Consider the following 12,871-nt stretch of genomic DNA (forward strand, 5'->3'; position numbering starts at 1 on the left):
TTCCTCTCCTTTTAGGAGGTCACCTGGTCCTTAAACAAATGTCTATGTGGTCCATTTGCTCCCCCTGTGGCCAGCTCTGCATCGCAAGGGGTGCTCGAAGGGGCAGCCTTTCTCTTTGGCCACCAAAGATTCTTTCCTCCCTCCCTCCAGGGCAATGAGTGCCTATTTACAATGAGTGCCTAATTCTATGGCCTCAGTAAAATTTCTCTAGAAACAAAGAAGTGTTTCTCCTAGAGAAAAAATAGCTGGCAGTCTCACTGGAAAATGTTAAGATCCCTGACCAGGCACTTCCCAAAACACACACACACACACACACACACACACACACACACACACACACACACGGCTTGTCTGCACTGACTTACGAGTGCTCTAAAATCCTGGCAAACATTCTTTTCCCCATTTTAATGTAATCAGGGCAGGGATTGTCAAGTCTAGGACCTCTCTGGCACCTTCCAGCTCTAGTTATCTTACCCTAATTCATTCATTATCACATATATGTCCAACCCCTAATGCTAGGTGCTGGTGCTGGGGATACAGGACAAAATCCCTGCCCACCTGTACGTCTGCCATTCCTACCCCATTAAAAACAGCTCGGAGGAGAACAATGTAAAGTGCTCTCACTACCCTGGCTATATTTTTGAACAATAAATAAGTTGCAGAGTTGGATTATTTAATAATGCTTTGTTCTCGAGTCCCTGCATCTAAGCCAGAAAAGTTGCATGTGTTTTGCAGAACAATTTCCCCCAACTTCACTCTCTCCCCCCCACAAATACCTTCAGCATCCTCATTCAGACCCTCTCTCAGACTCCAATTTACATAAATGCAGGAAGAACTTTGGAGTGTAGCCAGTGCTTTGCAAGAGCAGGTTCCACCAGTGAGCCACCTGAAACTATTAACAAAGAAGGAGCTTTTCTTGGGCTGAACTTTCCCTTTCTCGGCATGCACGTTTTGCAACCAAAAGGGAGAAACAGCCCATCCCCAAGAGGGATTTATGGGGCCCTCCGAAAGCCACCATTTGGTAGTGGTCCAGGCACTGTTTCCCCAGTCCGATCTTGTCCCCAAATAGAAGAAGTGGGGAACTCGGTAAACCAAAAGTCTTGCTTCCCTACTCATTTCCCTGCCTTGATACTAAATCATCCCATAATTCAGATATCTGGGAGAAATGCTGTGAGATTCTTGGGCTGTTCATTAGTTCAGACAATATTTGTTGAGAACCCATTATAGGAAAGACACTGTACCAGGTGCTGGGATCTGGCCTGGGCAAGGGCTTTGAGGTGGGATGGAGCACGGAGGGTTCTAGAAGCCAAGAATGACTCTGGGGGCCACAGGAGGTTAAAGGCAGACAAGGACCTGTCAGAATGTGAACTTCTGGTGAGAGCTGGCTGCTGGGTGAGGAGGTAATACCCTAACTCGATTTGGGGGCTCCTCCTCTCTGACCCTCAGTTTTTGTCAACCCCTAAAGGCTCTCTCTCTGTCCACATACAGACAAGAAAACAGCGATAAAAAAGAGCCTGGGAAATCGAGACCTGACTGCATGATATAGATGCCCAATCCACTTTCAGAGCAAGAAATAAGAGTGGAGGCTTGAGGACTTCCCCAGTGGTCCAGTGGTTAAGAATCCACGCTTCCAACTACAGGAGGCACAGGTTGGATCCTTGCCCAGCGAACTAAGATCCCACACGCCATGTGGTACAGCCAAAAAAAAAAAAAAAAAAAAAAAGCATCAGGGGCTTCCTGGGCTTGGCCTTGTACCCGGAGACTGTCTGAGATTGTATTTGCTCAGGCCCTCAGAGTGACACAGCTTTTTACACGTTGCTTACAAAACACCTTTGGCTTATTATTTCATACGAGTCTCATGACAACGTTAGGAGCGCTGTCTTATTGATCATACATTACAGAAGAGGCCCAGAGAAGTCAAGTGACTTGTGCAAAGCCATCCAGCTAGACAGAAGCAGAGCCGGGCCTCTGGGCCTAGTGGTCTGACATTGCCTGGGGCTCTTTCCACGATTCAAGTTTCCCTCTTCTTTACCCCCTCTCTTCTCTTACACTTTCAATCTCCCTGTTCTCTTTTTTCTGCCTGTGCCTTTCTCCTGTTTGTGCCACCCAGCCCGCCAGCACAGCCTCTACCCCATGCATCCTACGCTTCAGCCCAGGGGTGCCCAAATAGAGACCAGCAATTATCTGAGGGTAGGAGGAGAGCTTAGAAAAAATACAGCTTTGGGGGGTGGGGGAGGGATGGATTGGGAGTTTGGGGTTAACAGATGCAAACTATTATATAGAGAAGAGATAAACAACAAGGCCCTACTGTAGAGCACAGGGGACTATAGTCAATACCCTGTGATAAAACACAATAGAAAAGAATATAAAAAAGAATATCAATATATATGTATAACTGAATCACTTTGCTGTATAGCAGAAACTAACACAACATTGTAAATCAACTATACTTCAATTTAAAAAAGGGGGAAAAAAAGAAAAATAATCTTTAAATAATAAAATTACAGGCTGCGATTCAGCAGGTCAGAGGTGAAGATCAGAACTTTATTTTTGTTAGGTTCAGTGGTCCTTAAGCATCTGGAGGTCATGGATGCCTTTGCTAATCTGATGGCAGCTACGGACCTGCTCTCCAGAAAAATACACAATCACATAAATGTGGGAGACAATTACAGATGATTCTTGAAGACTAGCCAAGAGTCACAGGTAAGAACGCTTCTCTAGACAAGATGAACTGCTCATGTTTCCCACCCCTGACCACAATGTCCCCTGCTGAGCCCTTTTAAGGTTCTTCTAATGGGATGATAGACCAGTATCATAAGCCTCACCTGGGAGCTGGTTAGAACTGCAGGATCTCAGGCCAACCCAAGACCTACGGAATCAGAATCTGTACTTTAACAAGATCCCAAGAAGCTATGTGAGCACTTTAAACCTCTGATCTCTCTAAGTTCGCTCCAGAATGCACTCCTCCTCCATCCAGAAATCACCCAAGGTTCAAAACCTGCCAACCCCTGAGCCCATCTTAAAAGAACCACCATGGGGCTTTCCTGAGCCCCGTAGCTGGGCCTCTCACAGCTCTGCATCTCTCTGGTTATTGCAGTGATTCTATGTGTCACTTGTGTTTCCTTCAGAGCACCCCAACACAGGTGTTAAAACACGGATGCCGGGCTTCCCTGGTGGCGCAGTGGTTGGGAGTTCGCCTGCTGATGCAGGGGACACGGGTTCGTGCCCCGGTCCGGGAGGATCCCACGTGCCGCGGAGCGGCTGGGCCCGTAAGCCATGGCCACTGAGCCTGCACGTCCGGAGCCTGTGCCCCACAGCGGGAGAGGCCACAACAGTGAGAGGCCCGCGTACCACAAAAAAAAGCAAAACAAAACAAAACAAAAAAAAAACACGGATGCCATAGAAGGCTGTCAAAGCAGTGTTTCTCTGTCTCCACTCCACCTGCTCTTCATGAGCTCTGTTTCCCTACGATGCCCCCAAGTTCAGGGCTGTCACAGGGGTACCTCAGATGTGCTCGCCAGCCCCCTTGACACTGCCCGGGGCACCTTGGGCAGTGCAATCCCAAGAAAGTGGCTTCTCCCACACTGTGCTACCCCTGGTTACAGTCTATCTGGGAAGCAGTATCGAGTCTTACACTGTCATTATCCTAACGATTTTCTTAGACGTGACCCCCTTGCCCAGATCAGCCCCCTCACTGTAGGGCTCAGGTGCTGGTCCCTGAGGACTGGCCCAGAAGGCAGTCTAAGTGACAGACCCCCCACTTGGCTGAGACCCATTCTCTCCCCCACAACCAACAAGAACTGGCTGCTGCAGGTCACTCTTTCATTTCTTTTCCCATAAGCTATCCCCCCCTCGCTCCCTCCCCCCAGACGTCCTCGGCTCTTTCACACATATAAACTTGGGGCAGATCCACCCGGAACACAGGAAATGCCTGGATGCTGAAGCTTGGGGTGAGCACCGCTTAGGTTTATTTATAAACTCAGCCCGACTTCCCGTGGATAATCATCTCATCTGGAAAGCAGGCTGCCTGTCTGGCTCGCTTTTCCCGTCCTCCACCCCCAGTCCCCTACCTGGTGCTGTGCACCGAAAAGATGGTAACTGTTCGTGTGTTATAACAAGGAGCTTCGCAGCATCTGAGGAAGGGTGCTACGCTGAGAACCCAGAAACGGACAAATCCCCACAAACTCTGCCGTTCGCCTACTACGTCACCTCAGGCCTGTCACAGCCTCTTTCTTGGCCTCAATCTCCCCATCTGTGAAACAGGAAGACAATCTCCAGGGTTCTGTTTTTATCTGACATTCTGTGCAAGAATAGAGAATGGATTTCTCATCCTTGAAAGGCAAGGGATCTCAGAGTTGGGGCCCCAGAGAAATAAGCTTTGTTCTCCCTAGAATTCAGAGCTAATGTGGAGGAGAACGGAAGGTAGCAGCTGGAGGAGAGGCCTGGGGAAATGTCTAGAAAGGACCTAATGGGTGCAAGGCCTACTGTGTATCTCACTCAAAGGCCTGAACCGGAGGAGCATCAGCAAGGAAAGGCAAGTGTGCCCTGTGCTAGATGTAGAGGGGGAAGCAAGCGAACTGTGGAAGGGACCAAGGCAGGGCCGAGGTGCTGGCTTCGGATATGTCTAGAAAGCTCACTCTCAGTTCCTCTTTCCTTTGCCCCTGACACTGAGTGGGAGTCTGGGCCGATGATCAAGGTCCACACGGAATATCCGGGTTGGGGCGGGGGTGTGAGGTCGGCCCACAGGGAGGAAGGAAGGCGATTATTCACCAAGAGGAACTTTTCCATGCCTCATCTATGTGTGGTTGAGGAGGGGTCCCGGGGGGACTGAGGATTCTGGGGAACAGCAAAACCTTAACCCTGCCTTCTCGCCACAACTCTCCCCAGGGCCTTTCCCTCACATGCCCTCAAGCAGGGCACCAACCCGAACCTTGCACTGGGATGTTCGCAGCACAGCCCTGGGATGTTCGCAGCACAGCCCCACGTGAGACGTCTCTGGCTCCAAACCCAGCCTCATGGAATGCAGGCTCCAGCCAAGTGCATTCTTCTCCAAGGAATCTGGGAACTTCCAGAGCTGCTTCAGAGTGGGAATTTCCACTTGTTTCTCCCATCCTGTGATTGACCCTCCAGCTGGGGAGAGCGCCTCTTCTTGACTGAGCAGAGGTGACAGGGAGACGGCTACCATCTTCCTGAAGACTTTCTCTTCTGATTCATCTTTCACCTTTGATCTGTTTGTTGCCTGACACTTGCAGTGACTCAGTCACTTTCCAAAAATGGTGATCCTTTCCTGAAGCAGAGACATGGCTTCAAATACTCAGAAGTCTGCCTGAAAACTCAGAAAAAAAAACTAGAAAACTTCTCTGTGTGACTATGGGTGATCAGGGGCCAGCTGCTCTCCCTGCCCAGAGCAAGAATATGGTTTCCTTACATAAGAAGAGGAGATTTACTGTAACATCTCTACAGGTGCATTGGCTCTAGGAGACGAGGAATGATAAGTACCTGGCAGAATCAAGGGAGAGTACTTTCAAGATCTCAACATCTTTATTTTTTTTAGGGGAATTATATTTTTATTTATAAAGACAAATTATCAATGTCCTGAATGAAAGATGATACATCAGCATTTAACCTTTAGACAATAAAGAGGTAATAAAAGAATATTGTGGACAAATATATGTCCATAAATTCAACATGATACATAAAATCAACCAATACATCACAAGAAACAAATTACCAAAACTTTCCCACAAAGAAATAGATAACCTGAATAATCATATACGAAAGCCTGATATCTATCCAGTTAAAAACTTTCCAGATAAAACCTTCATACCCAGATGTTCTATTACTTTTCAATATTATGGGGGTTTTGTGGGGTTTTTTCCTTATAGTTGTACATTTTTTAAGATTTCAACACCTTTAAATTTGTTAACCTAGACAAAAATCCAAGGAATGACCGGATTCTAGAAGGAAACGGGATGCAATCCACCAAGTCCACAGAAAAGGACACTAATAGATGAGAGAGGAGTTTCCGTTAATATGAGGAAAAATGTCTTGGAAGTTAAGGTGAGATGGTCTGGGAAGACATACATGAAGTGACACAGTCTCCATTCCTGGAAATACTTGACTCCTTCAGTAAGAATGGATAGAACCACTGGCAGAGCGCTGAGCCAAACAGCCCAAGTCGGGGGTGAGGAGGTGGTGGGGGGTTAAAAGGAGTCAGGCAGAATGCAATTAAGGCTCCTAGAGGGGTGTAAGCAGAGCAGTGCACAAGTTAATTTGTTCTCTTTGTCCTGCTCTTTTGGAATTACACCCAAGAGCCTGGCATGGCCTCTCCATAGATTCTCTGCTCTTAGATTCTCTAGGAAACCAATATCCATCCTGAGACATTAAGCGTAGTGCCTGGAAGTAGGGATTCTGGAATCAGTGTCCTGGGTGGGAATCTCAGCCCCACCTGCTATTACCTGTGAGATCCTCGACAAGTGAGTTAACTTCAGTTGCAATGTAAGGCAAGTTGGGTTGTTTGGAGGACCAATGAGATAATGCTGGAAACCACCCAAGCACAGGCCCTGGCTCCTGGGAAACACTCTTTGACACCAGCTAGTCCTCTTCTTCGTCATTACTGACCACTGATATGGACCAGATACAGTCGTTTGTTCAATAGAACCCATTTCTTATTACAAATGTAGTAATGGTTACAAATGGCAGATGGTTCTTCCAAAAAGTTCCATGTATTTCATAGACCTTGTCTCAAAGACTCTTTAAGAAAGAAAGGTCACCAGCTCCTTCCATGCCCACTGGGCAAAGACCAGGCAAGCTCAAAAGCACAAGGCAGCGGAATGGGGGAGTAGAGACCTGAATTCGAGGCTCGGCTTAGCCACCAACATGCCTCAAGGAATCCTATCATATTTGTAAAAGAAAAGAGTTCACTGAAATGAATGCTAAGGTCTTAGGTATTATGACTGCTTCTGGGGTTTCTGAGGAAATCTAAGACAGAGTTGCAGCATGAAGGCAAGTGTTCTGATTCCAGTAATACTGTTCCTTTGCTCACTCCTGCTCCCTGGGAATCCAGAAAGAAGCTGGGATAACCGCCGTAGCAAAGGACACGCTTCTTGTCTTGTCTGCCTGCTGTGCTAACCACAGGCTCCAAATCCCATAATGACTTAACCACAAGGAACATTCCCGACTCCCCTTTAGATGTCGGCTAGTTCGGCAGAGGCTGAGGGCAGAGGGCACCCAGATAAGTGACCAGACAGCCAGCTGGAGAATGTGCCCCTTTCACATGTCCTAGTCATGACAGCACAAGACACTGGGTTCTTCTTGGGGGAACTCAAGCAGGTTACTTAACTTCTCTGTATCTTGGTTGCCTGGCTATAAAATTGGAATGAACAATACCTACTAGATGGGGTTGGAGAATTGAAAGACTTGGCATTTGTAAAGGGCTTAGAATATTCCTGGCACAGAGTAAGTAGTGCATTAGTATTACATGAAAATTTTTTCTGCAGCACTACATGATCTAGATGGCTTCTTCCAAGTCTTAAATCCGATGATCCTAGAATTCACTTTTATAGTTTTAAAAAACCCTATAGTTCGGCTAAGCTTCAATTGTGCCACCATCCTACATTTTAAAGAGCAAAGGGATTTAATATGCTGTTGGGGGAGGCTGCCAAGACTTCAAGACCCTTTCTTGGCTTGAAGGTCCCCTGGGATGTTTCTTGAAGGTGGACCAGGGTTAAACCAGGGTTAAGCTCAGAGGTGCTTTCATCGTCCGTGTGACCTCTCTTTACCCTGCTTCCTTTCTTTTCTGCAGAGTTTTCACTTCGGAGAAAGCGGAATCCTAATGAATAAACCATTTGGTTTACGTCTGTGGTCTCTCGGGATATAACTGTACCCTGCTCCTTCCATTTCTTGTCATCTCAGCTGTGTCCAGTCCTGACCTATCGCTTCTCTCTCCTACTTCCTGGAAATATCCTCGGGTGCTTCACTTGCTCAGCACTTTCAAGATTCCACTTCGTCATTCATTGAGGAGGAGGATGCCCTGGGCCAACCTCTCTCTCATTGCTCCACCCTCTTGGTTTTCAATAAAAGGCAGACAAAGCCACTGCAGGAGCAGAGAGGCTGAGACCAATCCAGAAACCAACAGCTCCCACGCTGAATCTTGAATCCTCTCCCTCCAGCATGAAGGTGTCCGCAGCCCTCCTGTGTCTGCTGCTCACAACAGCCTCCTTCAGCACCCAGGTCCTCGCTCAGCCAGGTAAGCCCCCTGTCTCTTTCCCTTTGGAGCACATCACCCCATCCCTGGGTCAGAGCAGAAGGGTACCCACACTCTCACTTTAACTACAAGATCAGGAAAGTCAGAGAGGCATAGGAGTGAGCTTGATCACAGAGCTTCCCTTGGGCAGAGCCTGGATGAGAATTCCAGCTGCAGACCCCAAATCCAGCTCCTTCCAGGACTCCAGCTCTGGAAGCATGAACCCAGAGCAGTTACTGCCCTGTCTCCTTTCAGCAAAATTTGGGGACTGGGATATAAAGAGAGGGGGTTCTCTGGCAGGGTATTTCCAGATACTGTGGAGGGCAGAGGAGGAGACCTGGAATCTGGACTCCAGAGACTCAGTTTTGCAGAGGCAGAGGGTACCAGGGAAACTTACAACCAAGCATCGATTACTTGGAACCTAAAGGGGACTCACAGCTGTGTCCCTGACCCTGATAACTTGGATTATTAGCCCCTCCTAACAGCACTTCCAAAAGTTATTTCGTTTTAACAGAGCTCCCTTCCCTCAGTTCATTATCAATGCTGTATACCCATTTTAGAGCATAGGAAACTGAGTTTGTATGCTATTCTAGCATAGGCAGAAGTATTGGGATTTAAGCGCTTCTACCTCCACTCCTGACTCCCTTTTGTCTTCTCCTTACTCCTCTTTTCTGCTCTGACTGAGATCAGAAAGAACCTAGTCCATCCTAAAGTGCTTTTTCTTTGTGGTTCTATTTCCAGATGCAATTAACTCCCCAGTCACCTGCTGCTATACATTCAACAATAAGAAGATCTCGATGCAGAGGCTGGTGAGCTATAGAAGAGTCACCAGCAGCAAGTGTCCCAAAGAAGCTGTGATGTGAGTTTAACACTTCAGGCCTCCGTGGTCCAGTTCTTCCTCGGGGCGCTAGGGGCATGGCTCACAAATGTAAAGTCAGAGAGTTACACGACCTAATCCAATATCCAAAGGTGCCCAGTGGAAAAACTGCAGCCACAAAGGAAAAAGTTACTCCTAACATCACTCTCCATCTGGGTGCTTATTTAGACCATCCCAGTTTCTTTAGCCTGAAATCAGGATGGCTTTAGCTGCGCCATCTACAGGACTGACTTGCCCTGGGCTCCCTCCTTCCACCTGCCTTCCTCCTTAAGTTCCCATGGCAGCGTCTTGGGGCAAATAGGCTGCATTCATAGGCTGAAATCTCAACGGAACTCCATCTAACCATCCCCTCTCTCCTCCACAGCTTCAAGACCATACTGGGCAAGGAGATCTGTGCAGACCCCAAGCAGAAGTGGGTCCAGAACTCCATGAGAGATCTGGACAAGAAAAGGCAAACTCCAAAGCCTTGAGCACTCCCTCCACAACCCGAGAATCTGAAGACAGTTTGTTTTCTTCTAGCTTTCCCTAACTGCCCTCTCATGTTATCTTATTATAATTTTAAAGAGTATGAACTTTATTGATATGAAACATGATGCCTTAAGTAATATTAATCTTATTTAAGTTATTGATGTTTTAAGTTTATCTTCCATGACTACTAGTGTTTTGTTTCTTTTTTTTAAATGGAGACTTGGGCAAATTGCTTTCCTCTGTGAATCCCAATTCTACCCCTGGGATGGCGGGAGGGTCCTTGCAAGGATGATTAATGAAAAAAGCTTTTTGGTTTACATTCTAAGTCATTGCTGAAAGTGCTGTTGTGAAAATGTATATTATGTAACTATTGAACAATACATATATATATTTTTGTACAAAACCTGTCTTTTGACATTTTCTTGAAGGAAATTAAAAAGCTGAGTATAATCTTGGTGAAGGGGGAGGAGCAGGGTTTCAGAGCACGGGGCTCATGTTTTGGAAGAATAAGAATGTGAACTGGCTCTGTTCTTTTCCACTGGGTGAGCTCATCTGAGTACCTACAGAAGAATTTTTATGGCAGGATCCAATCAGGCATTTCATCACTACCACTCCAATCCCCGACACCATCTGCCGGGTTCCCAACGACCCTTGTCACCTGTTTAGCAACAACCCACCGCCCCCATCCTTTTGCTCACAGCCCTTGACCCCTGCCCTCAATATATCCTATAATCTATTGCAACTGTCCCCTAACTGTGTTACTTTCCTCCAATTTCTCCCCCTCCAGTTAATCCTCCAACTTGGAGTAATACAGACACTGTAGACACTGGGAAATCAGGGAGAGACTTAATGACCATCAATAAGATTCATTACGAATATATGACTCGGGGCTTCCCTGGTGGCGCAGTGGTTGAGAGTCCGCCTGCCAATGCAGGGGACACGGGTTCGTGCCCCGGTCCGGGAGGATCCCACACGCTGCAGCGCGGCTAGGCCCGTGAGCCATGGCCGCTGAGCCTGCACGTCCAGAGCCTGTGCTCCGCAACGGGAGAGGCCACAACAGTGAGAGGCCCGCATACCACACACACACACACACAAATATATATATATATAAATATATATATATATATTTATATATATGACTTGAACTTATCTTTGATGAATGTATGAGGTTTTTCTAGACAAATTACAAGATCATTAAGAAAAGGAGAGGGAATTCCCTTGTGGCCCAGTGGTTAGGACTCTGTGATCTCACTGCCGAGGGCCAAGTTTCAATCCCTGGTCGGGAAACTAAAATCCCACAAGCCATGTGGCATGGCCAAAAAAGAAAAAAGAAAAAGGAAAACAAAAGGAGAAGAGTGAGATCAAATATCTAGAGGTAAAAATGATGATGACATGTCCATCAAAGAGGGAGAAAACCAATTAGATGAGAATTGGGCTCCATGTCTGTGTCAAGTGACGGGGAAGATTAGGAAGGAAGGTTGAGCAGAGGGTTTTATTTATTTATTTATATTTTGGCTACATTGGCTCTCCGTTGCTGCGCACGTGTCTTCTCTAGTTGCAGCGAGCAGGGGCTACCCTTCATTGCAGTGTGTGGGCTTCTCATTGCACTGGCTTCTCTTGTCGCGGAGCATGGGCTCTAGGCCCGCAGGCTTCAGTAGTTGTGGCATGAGGGCTCAGTAGTTGTGCCTTGTGGGCTCTAGAGCACAGGCTCAGTAGTTGTGGCGCACGGGCTTAGTTGCTCCACATGGCTTAGTTGCTCCGTGGCATGTGGGATCTTCCTGCACCAGGGCTCGAACCCTTGTTCCCTGCATTGGCAGATGAATTCTTAACCACTGCGCCACCAGGAAAGTCCCAAGTAAAGGGTTATAAATGTCAAGGTGGAAAGTTAATACTCAGCCTTATAGGTTAACAGGAGATGTTGGAAATGTTTGGGCCAGTGAGGAAGGACATGTCCATGTTCAGAGGTTCAGAGATGAGTTTCAGTATATGTAACTTACTGGCTTCATGCAGACCTGGACAAGTAGGGACAAGGAAGAGGCTACTGCCATGGTCCAGGCAAGAGATGATGAGTGTCTGAATATGGACTATAAGAGGTAACATCGGAGAAAAATGAGCTGGGCAGAGTGAAATGCTGGGTATCATAGATGGAGGAGAAGACCTGTGACTTAAGATACAGAGGAAGCTCCTTCTACAACCTACATTTTAAGGGGACAGCTTTCCCTGAAACCAGAATGCACTTTTCTCCATCACTATCTCCCAATCCCAACCCCAGGAGCTTGAGATCATATTTTAGATGGATAGGTCTCTTTGTCCAGAATGTCCACCTAAATTGTCTATTCCTTTGCATGGCTTTTGACCTACCTGTGAGGCATTTGACCCACCTAGACACAGACAGCTCCTCCACTAAGGAAAGCAAATATCTTGCCCTATGAATAAACTCTGCATGGTGAATTTGCAGATACCAAGGCCACTCTGGTGGGGAGAAGGCTGTTGTATCAAGCTAGATCAGGCAGTGCCTTTGGCAGTAGGGGAGAACCCTGGTTGGCAGAAGGACACTTAGGTTCTAATCCCGGAACTGGCACTGACTCACTCTGTTACCTAGGGCAGGTTGAGTATTCTGAGTCTCCATCAATAAAATGGGGAAGATGTTGTATTACAAGTAGGAACACAGCAGACCCTAGGTTTTGGGATCTGGGGGTATGTCTTTTGGAAAACTTTCATTTCTACCACCTAGAGCTGAAGAGGAAGAGAAGGTATTCTGCTTCCAGATTCCTGAGCCCATTCGGAGTCCCTGATTCTGGCTGAGGGATTCCATCAGAACTCCAAGGAACACTCCCAAAGTGCCCTTGTCCATCAGTCAGCAGACAATTCACTGGCAGCTATTAATGGAACTCACTGACCCTCGTGCCAGGTCCAACAGTACCCCCTGCCTGTCCTTCACTCCTCCAATCCTCAGCCTTGACCACTCAAATTGCAGTGGATGCCAGGAGGCAAAAACAGAAGGAAGTGCAAGCAAACGGGGCATCACCATACAGCTTACTGAGCATCAGACCCTCTCATGCCAGGCTGATTTGAAGTGGAGGGTCTGGAAAGAAGGGAGGCTTAGGGATGGGGCAATGCATGTGCTCAAGTCCCCAAAATAATCTACTCACATTCCCTTGGCAACCCATATCTACTCACTTTCAGGAAACCTTGAATCCATTTTTGTTGTTGCTGTTGTTCCAGCTAAGCATGGGATTCCTTGCTCCTTGCATGACGAATCTCTGAGCACAAAGCACTGG

General features: G+C 47.2%; 1 protein-coding gene across 1 annotated transcript; it reads left to right on the forward strand.

Annotated features, from left to right (window-relative positions):
• Positions 1-8,090: 8,090 nt before the first annotated feature.
• On the forward strand, positions 8,091-9,993 carry LOC132478248 (C-C motif chemokine 2). Its single transcript, XM_060081278.1, has 3 exons — positions 8,091-8,248; positions 8,987-9,104; positions 9,487-9,993. Exons 1-3 carry the CDS (start codon positions 8,173-8,175, stop codon positions 9,590-9,592), a joined length of 300 nt encoding a protein of 99 aa, XP_059937261.1. The 5' UTR covers positions 8,091-8,172; the 3' UTR covers positions 9,593-9,993.
• Positions 9,994-12,871: the final 2,878 nt, after the last annotated feature.

This window comes from Mesoplodon densirostris, chromosome 18 (genome assembly GCF_025265405.1).
Source record: "Mesoplodon densirostris isolate mMesDen1 chromosome 18, mMesDen1 primary haplotype, whole genome shotgun sequence".
Lineage (NCBI taxonomy): Eukaryota > Metazoa > Chordata > Mammalia > Artiodactyla > Ziphiidae > Mesoplodon > Mesoplodon densirostris.

Bases quoted from the DNA above. Each gene is read 5' to 3' on its own strand.
- LOC132478248 (XM_060081278.1), top strand. From the start codon at position 8,173: ATGAAGGTGTCCGCAGCCCTCCTGTGTCTGCTGCTCACAACAGCCTCC. The intron at 8,249-8,986 runs GTAAGCCCCCTG...TTCTATTTCCAG, and splicing joins CCAGGTCCTCGCTCAGCCAG to ATGCAATTAACTCCCCAGTC. The intron at 9,105-9,486 runs GTGAGTTTAACA...TCTCCTCCACAG, and splicing joins TGTCCCAAAGAAGCTGTGAT to CTTCAAGACCATACTGGGCA.